Source organism: Hemitrygon akajei, chromosome 4 (genome assembly GCF_048418815.1).
Source record: "Hemitrygon akajei chromosome 4, sHemAka1.3, whole genome shotgun sequence".
Lineage (NCBI taxonomy): Eukaryota > Metazoa > Chordata > Chondrichthyes > Myliobatiformes > Dasyatidae > Hemitrygon > Hemitrygon akajei.
Genome location: NC_133127.1, coordinates 81,839,298 through 81,857,984, shown reverse-complemented (window position 1 = coordinate 81,857,984; position 18,687 = coordinate 81,839,298). Strand labels below are relative to the sequence as shown.

Here is an 18,687-nt window from a genome sequence, read left to right as displayed (position 1 = left end):
AGTTTTATGTTCGATGAGCCCTCCAGTTACTTAGACGTTAAACAGCGTTTGAAGGCTGCCATTACTATTCGCTCCCTTATAAATCCAGATAGGTAAGCTTATGGTATATGTTTGATTTTGCCAAATATTGATTCTTTCTAGAATTGTGCTGCTCTGTGAATCTAATAGCCATAGTTATTTATAATATCAGTTTTTTTGCACCTATGTTTTTAGTAAATAACTTTTTACTCTTATAATAAATATATGTACAGTGCTACTTGAATATTAGCATTGCACATTAGACAATTTACTACATTTTTGCCACACCTTGAATTGACTATGTAAAACTATAAAGGTGGTCTGACAACTACAATGGTATGAAAGAGGAGGGACTCACATTAATATACTTTCAGATCACATTCAAAATGTTACTAGTACTCACTAATATAGTGTAAGTGTTAGAAGCCATAAAAAATGTGCTTTGCATGGAAAATTTCAGTACATAAGTCCAAACTCGTCATTTGTAACGTATTTCAGATTTTACATGAAAGAGAGTACAGACTGGCGCACACATTCTTATCAACAAGATGGAAGAAATGAAAGAACTCCGATTACATTTCCCACTCCAAATAGTGCTATTAGTGCACAAAGCATTATTGTGCAAAATCTTTCTGCATTTCTGCTCTTGAAGTCTAATGCAACCACTAGTCTGAGCTTTGTTGATAGTTATTTTAGAGCAAAACAGTTTTGAAATTAGACCAGAATTTACTGACAGCAGTTAGCTGGCTTGTTTTTTTTCTGTTTATCTTTGGGGGAGGGGTGGGAAAGGGTTTGACTTGTTTGTTAAGGCTGATTTATACTTCTGCGTAGTAGCCTACGCCGCAGCCTTGGTAAGTGACCTGCGCCATTGTGAACATTTATACTTGTGTGTTGGTGTGTCTGCGTCGATCTGCAATTCACCGCCAAAACACTAGTTGGCGGTGGGGTTTCTATGCCACTGTATGTAGGAGTTGGAGCTAATAAATGTTGAACAAGGGTTACTTTTATTGAAATTACTGCAACGCAGAAAAGAGGGAAGTCATCGGAGGAGATGGTATGTACGACCATTGAACGGATTGAGGCAGAAGGAGGGTGAATTTTCTGTGCTTGTCCAGCCACTGAGAGACATGGATGAGGAAATGCATTTCAAATATTTTCGGATGTCGGCAGGTAGATTTGACGATTTGGTTCATCATCTCCAACCATTATTTCGCATCAGCGTACACACAGTATGCCTATAGACAGGAGGAAATGCGATGCTACCAAGCAGACCAATCACAGTTGTTGGGGTCTGCGTCGCCGTGACGCGCAGTTACATTTTTGGAGAGGTGCGCATAGGGTACAGTGTAGGTTACGTGGCTACGCCGTACCTAAAACGTTTATTTGACGCAGAAGTATAAATCAGCCTTTAATATTAGGAACTTTCTGTGTATATCCAGCTTCTTTCCTTATGGGACCTGCACATCAAAAAGACTACATTAAATTGGAGGTGGAGATTTCCTATTCAGAAACACTCAATACCATATTAAAACCTCAATTCAGCAAATAAATTAAAGGCTGTATTTGCTAAAACTAATCTTGGTCCCTATCAAAGTCAACGAGTCATAGAGAAATACAGCACTGAATGAGGTTAATAACTGATAAACAACTAATTACAGCTTCAGGGCTTCTCTGACTGTAGGGAATGTCAGCAGTTATGGGGGAACTAGCAGTATTTCCCTAAAAATGGGGAGTAGTAATTGTTTTTGCCATGTAAATCCACCTTAAACCTATATTTTTACCATTTTGTTCTGAAATCTGGGAAGAAATTTTGATGTGATATTCTTTTTAATTTCAATGTTTTGACCATCTAAATTACATTCATAACAAAGAAGTATTGGAGCGTATCATAAATTGTGTAGCTGCCAACTATATATCCTAAGGCCTTGTAAAATTTAAAACTATTCTTGTTATATGATACTAAAGGCTACTTTTGCAAGTTTCCAAATTTAAATCTTAAAAATTCAAACAATATTGGTCGTTACATAACCAATAAACCATAATTTGGATCAACTTCTGGTTGTAAGTTGGGTTGATAGCTGAGTTTAGCAAAATGTTTTCAGACGTTTTGGCTCCAATCGAGAAGCCATCGTCAGAGCGCAGTTGAGGGTGTTGCCTCCTTAATGCCACCTTATATACTTCTCTGGGGCCCAAATTAATATTGATTAAATGTCATGATCTGTCATAGAAGATTCTGATTGGCTAGCCTTGAGGGAGGTCCATTTGCTGTCCAGATCCCGAGATCACTGGCGATTCGTTGATTGTATATAAGTCAGCATTCTGAGGAGACAACACCCTCAACTGCGCATTGACGATGGCTTCTCAATTGAAGCCAAAACATCTGCACACATTTTGCCAAGCTCGGCGATCAAGCAAACTTCCAGATGGCCAACCCAAGCTTTCAATATTTCAATCAAATTCTGACATCAGAAGGGATTGGATAGCCTTGGGACTTTCAAGGACTTGGTCCTTCTTGAATTTTTTGACAAAGGTATTATTAAAATCTCTGGTGTTCAGTTTTCATATAGCTTGAATTATAAGTTTCATAGTTTTATTTTCATATTTTACAATAACTATTTGTTTCCATGTGCAAGTGAAATTTCAGTTACTGAAATTCAAATTTGTGTGTGATATCTTAGTGCAACTTGAGTTGTGGCACAGATTAATTTCCTTCAATTAATTTTGAATATTCAACAAATTACTTTTAAAAGCAATGTTAAATCTTGTTCATGATATTAGGACTAATATTTCCAGCTGACCTTGTGATTAAAAGTTACAGTAAATGTTTACTAGATGTGTGATTTCTCATCTTTTTTTATTTAGATATATCATCGTTGTGGAGCACGATTTGAGTGTACTAGACTACCTTTCTGACTTTATTTGTTGTTTGTATGGTGTGCCAAGTGCATATGGCGTTGTTACTATGCCTTTCAGTGTTCGAGAAGGTAAAACTTAAATGCATTTAAAAACCTTATTTTGTACAAAGTTGTAAATACTCTTAACAAAAAAATGCACCTGTAGACTATATAGAGACTTTAAGCTTTGAAGTGTGGACACGGTAAATATTTTAACATAGTCTGCCTTACCAAGTGGGTAATGCGTAACTACTTTCTTTAAAAGTTTGAAGCAGATGTTTTGGAAGCATTCGTGATTAGGAAGCTGTCAAATCCTTTAAGTATTTCAGCATTTTACTGTTAAGATAAAATAATATGAAATCATGTTGATAAAATAATGCATGTTCAAATTGAGGGTTTCAGTTTGAAATAAATATTTGAATATACATGGAAAAACTACATAACTGATCCTAGATCTGTAGTTATGGCAATGCAGTTTGTAAAGTTTGTTTAGGTTAAAGCCACTGTAGTGGAATTACATTGTGCCAGGTGTCATACACAACAGTAACAAAATAATCTAGATTCAGTGAATATATAGTTGAGGTATTCATTGTAGAATACTGTGTTATGAAAGTAGTATTGGGTTCGGTTACACTTCTGGTCATGAAGCCAGTAACAGATATGGTCTAAATAATGTGAAGAACATTTATCTCTAAAATCTCTCAAAAGGTATCAACATATTCTTGGACGGGTATGTGCCAACTGAAAACTTGAGATTCCGTGATGCTTCACTGATTTTCAAAGTGGCTGAAACAGCAAACGAGGAAGAGGTGAAAAAAATGTGCCGGTACCATTATCCAAGAATGAAAAAAAAGATGGGTGAATTTGACTTGGACATTGGCAGTGGCGAGTTCACAGACTCTGAAATCATGGTAATGTTGGGAGAAAATGGTGAGCATTTTATTACACATGCTGAAATCATGGAAAATTTATAGTTCAAAATAGGTACTGGATTAACATGCATTTGATGTAGTAATGTCTAAAAATGTGTCCAGCGTAAACTCACAATATCCTACAACATCGCCCATGCCACACTTTCCATATTAATCCCCATCTGATAAGGAAATCAGATTTTAAAATCTGATTCATCTGAAATCAGATGATATGGAAGACCTGGCTACTACTTGGTCTTTCGGCTGGAATTGGATGTGAATGGTTCTCCTATTAACATGTAATTATCTATAACAAAATAATCATAATCACTAACTGGAGGTGCACACTTCAGGGTATCCTGCTGGGTCACACCCACGTGCTTACTATATATTCACTGCTATGAGGGTAGTTAAGGGGCAGAAGTTTAGGGGTAACACAAGGGGGAACTTCTTTACTCAGAGAGTGGTAGCTGTGTGGAACGAGCTTCCAGTAGAAGTGGCAGGTTCGATTTTGTCATTTAAAAAAAATTGGATAGGTATATGGACAGGAAAGGAATGGAGGGTTATGGGCTGAGTGCAGTTAGGTGGGACAAGGTGAGAGTAAGCATTCGGCACGGACTAGAAGGGCCGAGATGCCCTGTTTCTGTGCTGTAATTGTTATATGGTTATGTGGAGCAGGGCTCTGCGGGCTGCCCTGCAGGGTGTGAATGGTAATTAACATGTCACTTCCCCTCCCCCAATCAACGCTAAACTGTTTTGTTGCCTCATTTGCATCATCTGCAATATTTTCCCATTCATCTCATTCAGGGTTCCAATTAAATTTTATACCCATTTTTAAAAAATTTATATATTTTGTTAAAACAGTAAACTTACCATGGCCTATTCAGAAACTCCTGTGGCCCCGTTTCTTGTTTTTTTACTTGTGACCCTATGGAACCCAGTTTGGCCCCCTGGAGGGCCATATGGCCCATGTTGAGAACCAATGACCTAGCATATACAGTGAATTGGGCCATTGATTTATTGGGCTGCTGCTTATTTGGGACAACTCTAAAAGAACAAAATCTAATTGAGAAAATGGCCGGGATTCCCTTTGTTTATTTGCCACTTAATTGGGACAAGAGACTGTTTCTAACTCCCATCAGTCATGTTCAGTTATGTGACTGTTCCAAGACTACACCATGCTTAGAACAAACATTTTTAAATAGCATCATTTGCACATTTTGTGTTCAAAAAGCAATGGTTTTTGTCACTGATTGTTGGTGAGAACTAAGCAGTAAGACAATTCAGAACAGTTTTGTTCACTAATATTTCAAGCATTCAGGCATGGAGATGCCAGAAACAGCAGGGAGCGAAAATGAAATGATTTCACTACCTCATCATGTTAGCCATTACAAAAGAATTGACAGTCATCTCAAATGTTACAATGAAAATGAAAATTAGGAGGATGCAGTCATTAAAGGCATTGTATGAAGGCAGTCCGTTATCTGCACTAAGGGTCTGCACTGAATTTGTTCATTTACAATCAATCAAAAGAACACGGCATTGTATATTGGTTGAATTCTATCAATAACGATTGGGAACTAATACAGTTTTATGGTACTGTAGTGGAATTGGTAGTGCTATAAATTGTTCTGGTTTTTATTTAAATACATAATTTGTTACTTGATTAAATTGTGGTTTATCTTTTTTAACTGTTTCCATGAAACTTCGGCTAATTGGGCCAAAATGTGCTGGTTCCAATGTGGCCCGATTAACCGGAATCCACTGTATATGCATCTCTGAACCTTCATTTTTGTGTAGTTTTTCATGGTGGTGCAGGAAAGAGAATTGAATTGTTGAGGCACATGTTGCAATAAGAAATTAAAAACAAATAATCAGGAAACCCTATTTATAAATTAAGACATTCTAAGGCATTTTTTTCTATTACTGTTTGAACAATGCAAATTGGAGAAAGGAATATTAACTTGGGAAATTGAACTCATGGCTGAAGAGGTGGTTTGAGAAATAGGTGCTACTACATAATACACAAGTGTCGTTAACTGTACGGTTAAGAATCATTGGGATGGGCCCCTCTTGAGCAGGCTGGGACCAGGGTTTTATTATAAAGAATCAGGATAGTCATGAGGACTTCGAAGTATCAAGTGAATGGGGGTGGGTGGTAGGTGGGTGCTGGTTGATAGTATGCTAGCAATAATAGTAATTCTGTATTAAAAATGGAGTACCTTTAAATGGAAGATTTTAACTTTTAAATATTAAAAAGATCAGCTTTACTTGTCACATGTACTTTGGAAATATATAGTGAAATGCATTTTTTATGTCAATGACCAATACAGTCTGAGAATATGCCAGGAACAGGTGGCCATGCTTCCAGCTCCAGCATGTTTACTTACTCATCCTTATTAACAAGTGTGTTTTTGGAACGTGTGAGGAAACTGGAGCTCCTAGACGAAACCCACACAGTCACGGGGAGATTGTACAAACTCCTTACAGAGAGCGATGGGAATTGAACCTGATCAGTGGCACTGTAAAGCGTTACTTTTATGCCACTCTTAATTAACATGTTTGATTAGAGCAGGGGTTCCCAACCATGGACCAATACTATTAACCAAGGGGGTTTGTGGACCCCAGGTTGGCAACCCCTGGCAAGTCTGCTAGAACTCTTTGAGGAAATAACAGGCAGGATAGACAAAGAAGAGTCACTGGATGGTGTTTACTTGGATTTTCAAAAGGCCGTTGACAGGGTGCTGCATATGAGGCTGCTTAGCAAGATAATAGGAATGGTACTAACAAGGAAAGAAGATTTGCTGACTGGCAAGAGACAAAGAATGGGAATAAAGGGGGGCCTTTTCTGATTTGCTGCAGGTTCCACAGGGATTGGTGTTAGGACCACTTCTTTTTGTGTTATATTTCAAAGATTTAGATGAAGGAATTGATGGTTTTGTGGCCAAACTCATGGATGGTACAAAGATAGGTGGAGGGGCAGGTAGTGTTGAAGAAGCAGGGTGTCTGCAGAGAGACTTAGATTGGGAGAAGTGGCAGAAGGAATATAGTGTAGGGAAGTGCATTGTGATTCACTCTGGTAAAAGGTGTGGGTTAGTTTCTAAATAGGGAAAAAAAATTCAGAAATCAAAGATGCAAAGAGACTTGGGAGTCCTTGTGCAAGATTAGTCCTAAAGGTTAACTTGCAGATGAATCGGTAGTAAGGAAGACAAATGCAATGTTAGCATTAATTTCAAGAGGACTAGAATACATAAGCGAGAATGTCATGCTGAGGCTTTCTAAGACATTGGTTAGACCGCACTTGGAGTACTGTGAGCAGTTTTCGGCCCTTATCTAAGAAAGGATGTGCTAGGGTTACGAGAATAATCCCAGGAAAAAAAGGGTTAATATGAGGAGAGTTTGATGGATATTGGATTGGATATTACTCCTGGTAATAATGTAAACATTTTTTTAAATTGTGTATTACACAAATTTTCCAGTAAATCTGGTGACTGTAATGGAATTGGAAAATGTACAAGCATAGTCCAAAAATCAGCTCTGACTGTAAATACAGCTTGTGTTTGAAACCCAAGGTGCACATTTCGAATCATCTGCTGAACTGTTAGGAGTTCTAAGAACTGGCAGATAATCAGAGCTTTACTGTACATTCTTAGCTGTACCAGTTAATTTAAGAGTTTTGGAAAATAACTGGAATTTATGGTAAAGGAAAGAATGATTATTTTATTTTCTTAATAGGTACAGGGAAGACGACATTCATCCGAATGTTGGCCGGAAGATTGAAGCCTGATGAAGGGGGTAATGCATTATTGATACAATTTTAGGAAATGGCACTATCAAATTATAACACTCACTGTCACATCTGAAATAATGTATTAAATATTTTAATAGGTACAGTGCCTGTACTAAATGTCAGCTACAAGCCACAGAAGATAAGCCCTAAGTCTCAAGTAAGTAGCATTATAACTTTTGGCTGTAAATGATGTAAATGAATTGCTGTAGGAGGATTGGAAAGACTTGCAGTTGTAAAAATTGCCCCTCAGTTATGTGTGCAAGATTTTAAACAGTTACAAGTCTTGAAACAGAAGTGGAGGGGCTTAAATTTGGTGTTCATCCTATCTGAGTATTTCAATACCTACAGTAATAGGGTAATATAGCACAGAAATAGCCCTTCAGACCAACTGGTCCATGCCAACAAGAGGTACTGCTTCAGCTAGTCCCAGTTACCCATAACCCTCCAAGCTCTACTTACCCAAATGTCTCTTAAACGCACATGTACTGGCCTTGAACCCTTGCTCTGGCAGCTCATTCCAGCTACTCACTGCCTTCTGTATAAAGAAGTTACCTCTCATGTCTCTAAATTATCCTGTCTTGTATTTGCCTTCTTCAAATCTAAACTGAACTTTCAATTCTGTGCCTCAAGGTACTTCCATGTTGCACATGAAAGTACAGGTAGTCCCCGAGTTACAAACGTCCGACTTATGGACAACTCGTACTTACGAACCAAGGAAGGAGAACGCCAACCGCCATTTTAAGTTGTTGCCATTGACACTGTGTTGAGTGTGTAACTTTGTATTTGGCTTAAATTTTTCTTAGCAAGATTCACCCTGACCCCGCCCACCCCACCCCTGTTCTGGTCGGCTGGTGGCGCAGTGAGATCAGTGCTGGGCTTGAGAACGGAGGTTCCCGAGTTCTGTCCAGTGACAGACAGCTCCCGTGCCGGGTTGATATCGATCTCGCAACTTGACCTCGTTTTTAAATAAAAACACTGCCACCTCAAGTTTAAATTCCCATGTGGAATATTGTGGAGGATCAAATACCCAAACCCAGCACAGCCCCCATTTGTCCCATTTAACCTGTCTCCGTGCGGTGGATTTTAGGACCCAGCAGACCTCAGGAGTCAGCAGAGGTCGGGACCCGCTGCCCACAGTGTTTCTGTTCTGTTGATGGGAAGCGATCACAATTGAAAATAAAGTGGAAGTAATTAAGCGTTTGGAAAGAGGTGCAGCTTCATCAGTCATTGAAAAGCGTCGGTCAATGTTCAGAACAATTTTAAAGGATAAAGTGAGAATAATGGAGCATGTGAAAGGCCCTGCACCGATGAAAGCTACAATTATTACTAACCAACACAGTGGTTTAATTATTGGAATACAAACATCTCTTAAGTGTTTTATATGCATAGAAAGGTAAAATAAAACCTATATACTAAGACAAACATTTGACTGATGCTAAATAGTACCAGATGTACTTGTTCCGACTTATGTACAAATCCGACTTAAAGACAGACTCAGGAACGGAACTCGTTCGTAACCAGGGGACTGCCTGTATACATAGAATGCTTGTAGGTTTGTTAATCTTGTTATAACATTTTAACTACGTGCATTGAATTGAGCTATTGGGGACATATTCGAAATAAATATTAGTTTTTTTAAAGTAAAAGAGAAAATGCACTTTGCCTTATTAGGGAACTGTTCGTCAACTACTTCATGAAAAGATCAGAGATGCCTACACTCATCCACAATTTGTAACTGATGTAATGAAACCACTGCAAATTGAAAGCATCATTGATCAAGAGGTACTGCTTCAGCTTTTTTTAATTGTTTCTTGTGTAACATCTGGTATTATTAATGTAAAAAATTGCTTGAAGGAAATATCTCTGCTAAATCAAGACCACCCATTATACTTTACTCCTAATTGCTGTCAACTGAAATGCCCAGTTTGAGCAAATAGCTGATTATTATTGGATCTTTAGCATTATTCTCTTAATGAGCTGGTCTTATGAGATGAAGATCATCAAGCTGCAGCTCCTCAGAGAAAGTGTTAAGGAACTGGAGTTGCAGCTCAATGACCTTCAGCTCATACAGGAAACTGAGGAGGTGATAGATAGGAGCTACAGAGAGGTATCACCCCTAAGTTGCAGGAGGCAGGAAAATGGGGGACGGTCAGGAGAGGGAAGTGAAATTGGAAGAAAGTACAGAGTAGCCCTGTGGCAGTTCCCTTCAATACTATTTTGGGTACTGTTGAGGGGATGACCTACCAGGGATGAGCTGCAGCGATCAGGTCTCTTGCACTGTGGCTCAGAAGAGAACGGATGAGCAGAGGACTGCTGTAGTGATATTCTAATTCTTCCATAGTTAGAAGAGGAGACTCGGGATTCTGTGGATGTGGTAAAGACACCCCAATAGTATGTTGCCTCCCAGGTGCCATGGTCGGGGTCAACTCGGATCGAGACCATGACATTCTAAAGAGGAAGGTGAGCAGCCACAAGTCTTGGTACATATCAGCGCCATTAACATAAGTAGGAAAACCGAGAAGGTCCTGAAGAGAGAATTAGGGAGCTAGGTAGAAAGCTAAAAAGCGGGACCTCCAGGGTAACAAGGATTGCTGCCTGTATCACATGCCAGTGAAGGAAAGAATAAAATGATTTGGCTGAGGATTTGCTGCAGAGGGCACGATTTCAGATGACTGGATCATTGGGATCTCTCTTGGGAAAGGTATGATTTGTTCAAAAGGGATGGATTACACCTGAACCTGATGGGGATCAATATCCTTGCAGGGAGGTTTGCTAAATCTATAGAGGAGGGTTTAAACTAATTTGGCAGGGTAATGGGAACCAGAGTGTTGGTTTACAAGCAGAGGCTGTGTGTAGTAGGAGTGATGGCAGTCACTGGGATGAGTTGCAATGTAAAAGCAGACATAGTCAAAAAGGATGACAGATACAGGATTGAAGGTGTTAGATTTGTATGCACGCAGTATATAGAATAAGGCAGATAATCGTGTAGCACAGTTAGAGATTGGCAGATGATGTGGGTATCACTGAGTCGTGACTGAAAGATTATAGTTGAGAGTTTAACATCCAAGAATTCACATTGTATCATAAGGACAGGCAGGTCGGCAGAAGAGGTGGCGTAACTCTGTTGGTAAAAATTGAATTCAAATCCTTAGAAAGAGGTGATGTAGGATCACAAGATGTAGAATCCTTGTGGGTACAGTTAAGAAACTACAAGGATAAAAAGACCCTGATGGGAGTTATAAACAGGCCTCCGAACAGTGGCCAGGAAGTGAGCTATAAATTACGCGAGATAGAAAAGGCATGTCAAAAGGGCAATATGATAGTGATGAGGCAGGTACATTGGGAAAATCAGGTTGGTGCCAGATCCCAAGAGAGAGAATTTGTAGAATGCCTATGAGATGCCTTTTTAGAGTAGCTTGTGGTTGAGCCCATTGGGGGATCAATTCTGGATTGGATATTGTGTAATTAGTTGGATTTGTCCTGGGAGCTTAAGGTAAAGGAACCCTGAGGAGTCAGTGAACCTAATATGATAGAATTCACTCTGCAGTTTGAAAGGGAGAAGCTAAAGTCAAATCAGTGGAGTAACAGCATGGTCCTGGGGGACTGGAGAACTGCAGAGGTGGTAGAAAGGAAATTGTAGGCCAGTTAGCCTGAGATCAGTGGTTGGGAAGATGTTAGAGTCCATTGTCAAGGATGTGGGTACTTGGAGGCACATGATTTTAAAAAAAGGGCAAAGTCAGCATGGATTCCTTAAGGGAAAATCTTGCATGACACATCTGTTGGAATTCTTTGAGGAAGTAACAAGCAGGATGGACAGGAAAATCTGAGGATGTTGTGTACTTGGATTTTCAGAAGGCCTTTGACAAGGTGCCACACATGAGGCTGCTTAACAAGAGCCCATGATATAACAGAAAAGACATCAGCGTGGATTGAGGATTGGCTGATTGGCAAGAGGTAGAGTGGGAACAAAGAGAGCCTTTTCTGATTGTTGGTGACTAGTGGTGCTATGCAAGCAAATGCAATGTTAGCATTTAATTTTGAGAAGGCTAGAATATAAAAGCAAGGATGTAATACTGAGGCTTTATAAGGCACCAGTAAGGACTCACTTGGAGTACTGTCAGGTTTGGGCTCTTATTTAAGAAGTGATGTGCTGACATTGGAGAGGGTCACTCCGAGAATGAGAGATTTGCCGTATGAGAGGCAATTGATGGCTCTGGGCCTTTGCGTGTTGGAATTTGTAAGAATGAGGGGGGATTTAATTGAAATCTATCAATTATTGAAAAGCCTCGATAGAGTGGATGTGGATACAATTTTTCCTGTGGTGGGGGAGTCTAGGACCAGAGGGCACAGCCTCAGAATACAGGCAGCTGTGGAGGCCAGGTCATTGGGTACACATAAGGCAGAGGTTGATTAGTCGTTGCGTGGAAGGTTACAGAGAGAAGGCAGGAGAATGGAGTTGAGAGGAAAATGGATCAGCCATGATGAAATGGCAAAGCAAGCTCATTGGGTTGGATGTCCTAATTCTACTTCTATGTCTTATGGTCTTAATGTGGGGGAGGCATGATTACATGATAGTTCCAAGCAAATAGAAGGGAAAATGTACCGCCAATGGACGAGATGATAGGTGTGACAGAAATGTTTCCAGAATGATAAATTCTAAATCTTGAGTGAAGACCGGGTGTTGGTCTAGATTAGCTGGAAGGTATAATAACTGATGGTTTTGTGCAATGGAAGAATCAGAAAAAGTGTTTGAAGGGGTTGTTACATATCTCAGGAGAAATGAAAGAAGAGAAAAGTAATTCAGTTATTTGAATTTTAGTAACCAGTAGGCGATAACGTCAGATGGTAGGAGTAATGAGTGAGTAGAACTTAAATGTGTGCCAGGTGCAGGTAATTACAGACTGGATGTCTAATTTGTAGATGATGGCTGATGATCAAGATGGGGTTTTCATTTGTCATTAACATTATATTTCAGGGTTATTCTGGCTATTTTTGCTGTAGAAAAAAAAGTCACTGAAGGTCACATAAAACATAAAGTCACTTAAATTTACTTTAAGCAAATTGTTCCCTTTATAAGAGACTATTATGATGTTAAGTTTTAAATTAGGAACCGGTTGTATAAACTAGGATTGTAATTCATTGAGAATATGAGATTAAATGGTGATCTGATTGAAGGGTCGAAAGTAATTAATTAGTTCCACTACAAAGTTCAGGATGAGGCTTGAGTAGATTAAACTAGAGTTAGACATTGAATCTGGACAACATGGTTCACGCTTGGAATCTTTTCCCAAAAAGAAATAGACCATTGCAGGTGGAAAGATTTAAAATACAGGAGACTTGTGATATAATTCAGTGGTAAAACAGGTTCAGATGGTTGAATGGGACTAAGTCCTGTTTTAAAGTTTTCTGCCAAGTTTAAACTATCTGATTACTCAAAAGTGGCTTGTGCATACTGTTATGGAAAGTCATTTGCCCATTATCTGAACAGGAAGAAAATAAGCATTGGAAACTAACAAGTGATGGGAAATCAGCTTCATTAAAGGGAAAGCAAAGATGTAGAGCTGTATGTTTACTTGAAATAAGGTGACCAGCTTGAGATTTTGTTACACCAAGCCCAGTTATAATTACTACTTTCACTGCGCTGTGAAGTATAGAAACTGAACCCGATCACCTGGCCTTCTTCAATCAAGCTCGGCCTGCTTTGTGGGATGTGAATATCCAGTTCAAATCATGGCCATGCTTGCTGCCTTAGAGGTTGATAAAGAATAATGAATCAAATTGCATCAAAGAATGATATTTAAATCACGTATGTATGTGTGAGTGACTGATGCCATTTTACCTAGACATTTGTCAATATAAGAAACAGTGACATGCTGTTTTCATTAACAGAACTGATAGCCACAGTGGGAGCCTTGGGGATAGATATCAAGCAGCCATTATGTTTGAGAGGATACAGACTAGAAATTGAGTGCATGGTCAAAAAGGACAGTTTCTGGCTCAAGCTTTAACTCTGTTCTCTTTTTTCATATATAGTCCAGCATTTTCTTTTTCTGTTTCAGATTTCCAGCATCTACATTAGTGTGTCATGGTTGCAAATTACCTTATTTAAATAATTGATAAATACTTATGTGAAGTAAACAGACTGAAGGCATCTCTCCTAAGCAACAGACCTTCATAAAAGAGATTCTTTTATGTTATGAAAATCGGGGATTGTGGGTACATTGCTCAGTATCTTTGTTTCTTGGAGTAAGGAACGTTCTTTGTGTGCTGCTTTATTGGTCATTATCCCAATCAAGAAAATAAGCAAATAGTTGAGACTTGCTTCAGAACTTGGGCAAAACAGCCCATGAGGCAGCTTCATGTGTATCAGAGTGAGCTTGGACCCAGTGTGAGAAATAGGCACTGAACCACCTACCTATAGGCACCTCACCATGGCATATTTGAGGTATTATCATTGTTGTGAACTTTCATCCAATATCTTTTGCAATGTGTTGTAATGTAGTTGTGCAACATTAAGAAGTTTGCTTGAATCTATTCCATTAGATTTTGCTCAGTGCATAATTTATGGCAAGATTTCTTTCTTTCACCATAAATTTTATAATCCATAATCTCATATAGGTTCAGAATCTATCTGGAGGTGAATTGCAACGTGTGGCACTGGCGCTTTGCTTGGGTAAGCCAGCTGATGTCTATCTGATTGATGAACCATCAGCCTACCTGGATTCTGAACAGCGTCTCATGGCTGGAAGAGTAATAAAACGGTAATTTTTTTTAGGGGCAATTATTCAATAACTTAAATGTCACCTTAGTTCATTGGGATGTACTTTCTAAATCAGTTGAACTTCAGAGATTACTATAATGTTAGTGATGCTGTTTGCTAAGGATAGCATGCACTTCTTAAGAGAATGTAGTTGCATTTAGAAAGGAGTGTTAACATGATTGGCCCCTTTTTGCACCAAGAAAGGTTGATGACAATATGGTGTTTGATGGTATATGTGACTTTTGCAAGGCCTTTAATGAGGTTTTGTTATGACAGACTGATTGTGAGAACCAAAGTCCATGAGATCTGAGGGTGGGGGACAGGCTGGAGCCAAAATTAGCTTGGCAAATAATGGTTTTATGTTTTAAGGATTATAAAACTATTACAGTGGAGTTCTGCTGAACTAGATTTGACTTTTATGGTAAATACCATTAAAACAGACAAATACAGTTATCCTAATTAAGAGGTTTCATGTGGTACCAATGAGTAAGAATATTTTTGCTGAAGTTAGTTCTTAACGGACTGAACACAAGCGGAAAATGAGATTTGGTTGAATGAAATGCCTTTGAGGAGGAAGAACATGGCAAGAAACTGTGCATAGTTGGGGAGTCTTTCTGCTAGAATTCCCATCCTAGGCATGGTACAGTTATGTTAGTGGTGTTTCGTTAGATTTTTGTATTCAGAGGCTTCTGAGAGATAAAAAGGCTCGGTTGTAATTAAATCTCAGGCACCATCCTAGAACATCTCAGGCTGATTTAACAAAGTTGGAGTTTGTACAAAGCAATTGAAACATTTAAGTTTTCAAAGATGTCTGAGGCACTTAAAGCATATTTACATCAGTAACTTTCTATTAAAATTATTTGATAAATATTCCTTAAACATAAATCAACTCGAGATTTTCAAGGCAAATTCCACATTTTGTGCCTGTAATTTCCATTAAAATAGCTTCTATGATATAGTCACCATCAAATATCTGGATTTACAATGTTTTATTTTTATATTAACTTTGTTCTATATAAAATCATTAGTTACTTGATGTCTTAAAAACATTGTTTATTGGATTAGTGACAAGTGCTCTCTCTATAATTATTGTTTAGTTTCATTCTCCATGCCAAGAAGACTGCCTTTGTTGTGGAACATGACTTTATAATGGCCACCTATTTGGCTGACCGTGTGATTGTGTTTGATGGAGTACCATCTAAAAGTACAACTGCTAATCCGTAAGTTTTATGTTTTTGAGAGCATGATTATTTGCATCCATTTTGGAAGTCAGAGCGTGGTTAATAATGGGGCTGAATGCCTCTTTTTCTTTGAAATCTGTTCGCTCACCTGTGCAAAACATTGATATAAATATGGGAAGTCTGAACTCAAAGGTCTGGTATTGTAGAAATAAGCCAGACATCCTTCTTAATTATGTTGGGATATCCTGTCAATTTTAACTTATTTTCCTTATACAATTGTACTCTATTCTGTTATTTTGAGTAACTGTAGCTTTAAGTTACAACAAATTTGTGGAGAAATATTGCCCCATGCAAGCTCAACACTGCCATTTTTTTCAAATGGATGTATAATGTATTGAAAGTTCATTATGAATAACCTGACAAGAAAAAGGTCAACTTTATAAATGCTAAATAATCCAAGGGATTGAGCCGTGTGGACTAAATTACCTTTCTCTTAATCTCCTTTCATGAGGTTACTTTTATTGAAAATAGATTTTTCAACTTGTGGACATTAAAAATGAACATTTCTTAAATAAAAATATTAAGTTAGCAATCTGTTCCAATAACTGAAAGAAGTTTCCTTTTTTGTGGCTTTTGTTCTTTTGCATGTTAAACGCTGGTCTCTGGTGAAAATTAATAAATCCCTTGAGCAATAAATTATATTAGAACAATATTGTTACAAGTCAAGTAAGATACTGTGTAAAACTTGTGGACATTATCAGTGCATTGCAACAGTATTTTAATTCAGTTTTGCATTTGAGAATTAGATTATAATGTTAAAAATTATTCTCAGATTTCGTGTGCTTCAACTTGGATCTGTATTTCAGTTTACTAAATATTGCATTAAACAATTAGTCCACAGACTCTGCTTGCGGGAATGAATAAATTCTTGTCACAGCTGGAAATCACATTCCGAAGAGATCCAAACAATTATAGACCAAGGATTAATAAAATGAACTCTATCAAGGTAAGTAAGCATAAATTGTGTGTGTTAACTATGGTTACAAAATTTAAATCAGTGTCCCTTTTATGTGCAAGGTTCCTAATGTGCTCACAAATTACAATGTTACCTAAGGGAAACTTAGATCCATCAAGTTTGATCGTCTGTGTATATTATATACAAACGATTTTATTTAGGTCTTTCTGAAAATAAGGGTGCTGCAAATGATTGAATATTAACTAATTCACAGAGTTAGCATCACAAGGTGTTGTTTCCTACATTTGTTCTGATAGAAGGAAGTCTTATATCCATTAATACTACCTTTCTTTGTGGTGATCAGTGTTAGTGGTATCATGCAACTAAGTGATAGGAATGGCATCATGTTTGCTGTTGCCCATAAGGAAGTAGATATGACTGAGGTAATGCACAGACGCTAAGCAGCCCTTCACAGGAGAACTACAGGAAGCACAGTTTGAGGGAGGTGAGCAGCTGCAGTTCTTTTTAAAGTAGATTCAGCTGTTTGAATTATCTTTATATAATTAGTTGCAGTAGAGATTTTTTGTGTTATTTGGAAAATGTTTGGGAAGCCTGTGACCTACTACTTTTTTGTTAATAGGATGTGGAGCAGAAGAAGAGTGGAAATTATTTTTTCTTGGATGACTGACCCATCATATGGTGAATCCAGTTGTCATATTCAGGAAACATATGGAATGAAAATGAACAGTCTACATCTCTCACTGCTCAATCAACATCAAGAGCAGTTCTTTCTAATAATTCTTAATTGTTCATTTTCCCCCTTGAAACATTTATTTATTCCTGGCTGTAATGTGGAACACCAGTTTGAGGTGTACAAGGGGGAAGTGTCTCAGAAAGAGTAAAACAACCATGTGCTTTAAAAGATAACCAGAGGGGTTGTGGTGTAATTAAAAAATGGAGACATCAATTATTCTTTTATTTTTTACATCAACCTCTTTTGGCAATAATTGAATTTTGAGGAATAAATCTATTTCAAAGCGTCCTGTAACAATATTAAATCCTATAAAAATGAAGATTAAGTGTACTGTGTTTCCTGTTCTGATTGACAAGTTATACATTGCCATATGTGGAATAAGTTACGGTATGGACAGATCTGCAGCTGCAAAGGAAGATCTTATGACATTTGTATACATTACAGGAAGGAAATATTTATGATCTTTTGCTTGATATCCAAGCCTGCTTGAATTAATCAATTATGATTCTCTTTTTCCTTGTGATCAGAAAAGTGGATGAACACAAGCACCTTATTGTTGTGGTTGGGAAATCAGACATAAAGTGGCTTCAAACCAATACTGCTTTGTTGTTAGGTAATGCAGGTGTATTTAAATGGTGATAGTAGTATGGGAATGGTCTGTGTGCATGTATGTTCATCTAGTTGACTGCTTGTTATACTAGACATCATTAGTATTCTGTGAATTAGTCATTGACTATGTAACAGACATTTCGTAAATAACTAATAGTGGTATTTTGAGAGAACTTCTATTGGGGTCTGTCCGAATCCAGGGAGGTTAATTTGCAGTTCCAAAGTTGAATGGGATATCTGCAAATTAAACTGATAAGGAAGCTTTCCAGCAGAACACTATTGCAGTGAATATCCAGAGAACACCAAGATCAAAATTTTGGATTAAACTTTTCTGTAATAGGAATGAGCATCCTCAGGCCAATTTTATCCTAGAAAATGTGTTATTTCAGTGACCATGTCAAAAAGTATTTAAAGTGTTAAATTACAATTTATTTGAAGTCATTGAGCTTTGCTTTGTAAATTTATGCCTATTCACTTTGATTTCATAACATGTAAACATTTCCAATCAATGTACATTACTGATCACTGAAATATTGCCTTCGTTTTCATATCAGTCATTTTCCTGAGGAACATTGGAGTTTTGTAAAGACTCATTGTTAAGTGAAGAGTTTACTTGGGCTTGAAGAGGGAATCAAGCTCCAATTAGTTTTGTTTTAATTTCTGTTGCTACATTTGTCTATGGTTAAGCAGTCTTGTCCCATACATGGCTGCCCCATCCCTTCCCATGGCAAACTTAGGTCCCAAGTTGTTAAAATTGTAGAGTGTAAATCTGAGATAATGCCTTAATACCAGCCTAAAACATATCCATGCACCTC

The 18,687-nt window shown here is 37.9% G+C and overlaps 1 protein-coding gene across 3 annotated transcripts in view; it reads left to right on the top strand.

Moving 5' to 3' along the window:
* Positions 1 to 17,582, top strand: part of abce1 (ATP-binding cassette, sub-family E (OABP), member 1) — a 35,104-nt gene extending 17,522 nt beyond the window's left edge. For all 3 annotated transcript variants that reach the window (XM_073042956.1, XM_073042958.1, XM_073042957.1), the window contains exons 9-18: positions 3 to 92; positions 2,881 to 3,002; positions 3,621 to 3,842; positions 7,559 to 7,618; positions 7,712 to 7,770; positions 9,285 to 9,395; positions 14,232 to 14,374; positions 15,471 to 15,593; positions 16,449 to 16,560; positions 17,150 to 17,582. In XM_073042956.1, the coding sequence (XP_072899057.1) occupies positions 3 to 92; positions 2,881 to 3,002; positions 3,621 to 3,842; positions 7,559 to 7,618; positions 7,712 to 7,770; positions 9,285 to 9,395; positions 14,232 to 14,374; positions 15,471 to 15,593; positions 16,449 to 16,560; positions 17,150 to 17,197 (1,090 nt within the window). In that variant the 3' untranslated portion in view covers positions 17,198 to 17,582. The remainder of the gene's footprint in view (positions 1 to 2; positions 93 to 2,880; positions 3,003 to 3,620; positions 3,843 to 7,558; positions 7,619 to 7,711; positions 7,771 to 9,284; positions 9,396 to 14,231; positions 14,375 to 15,470; positions 15,594 to 16,448; positions 16,561 to 17,149) is intronic.
* The last annotated feature ends 1,105 nt before the right edge of the window (positions 17,583 to 18,687 follow it).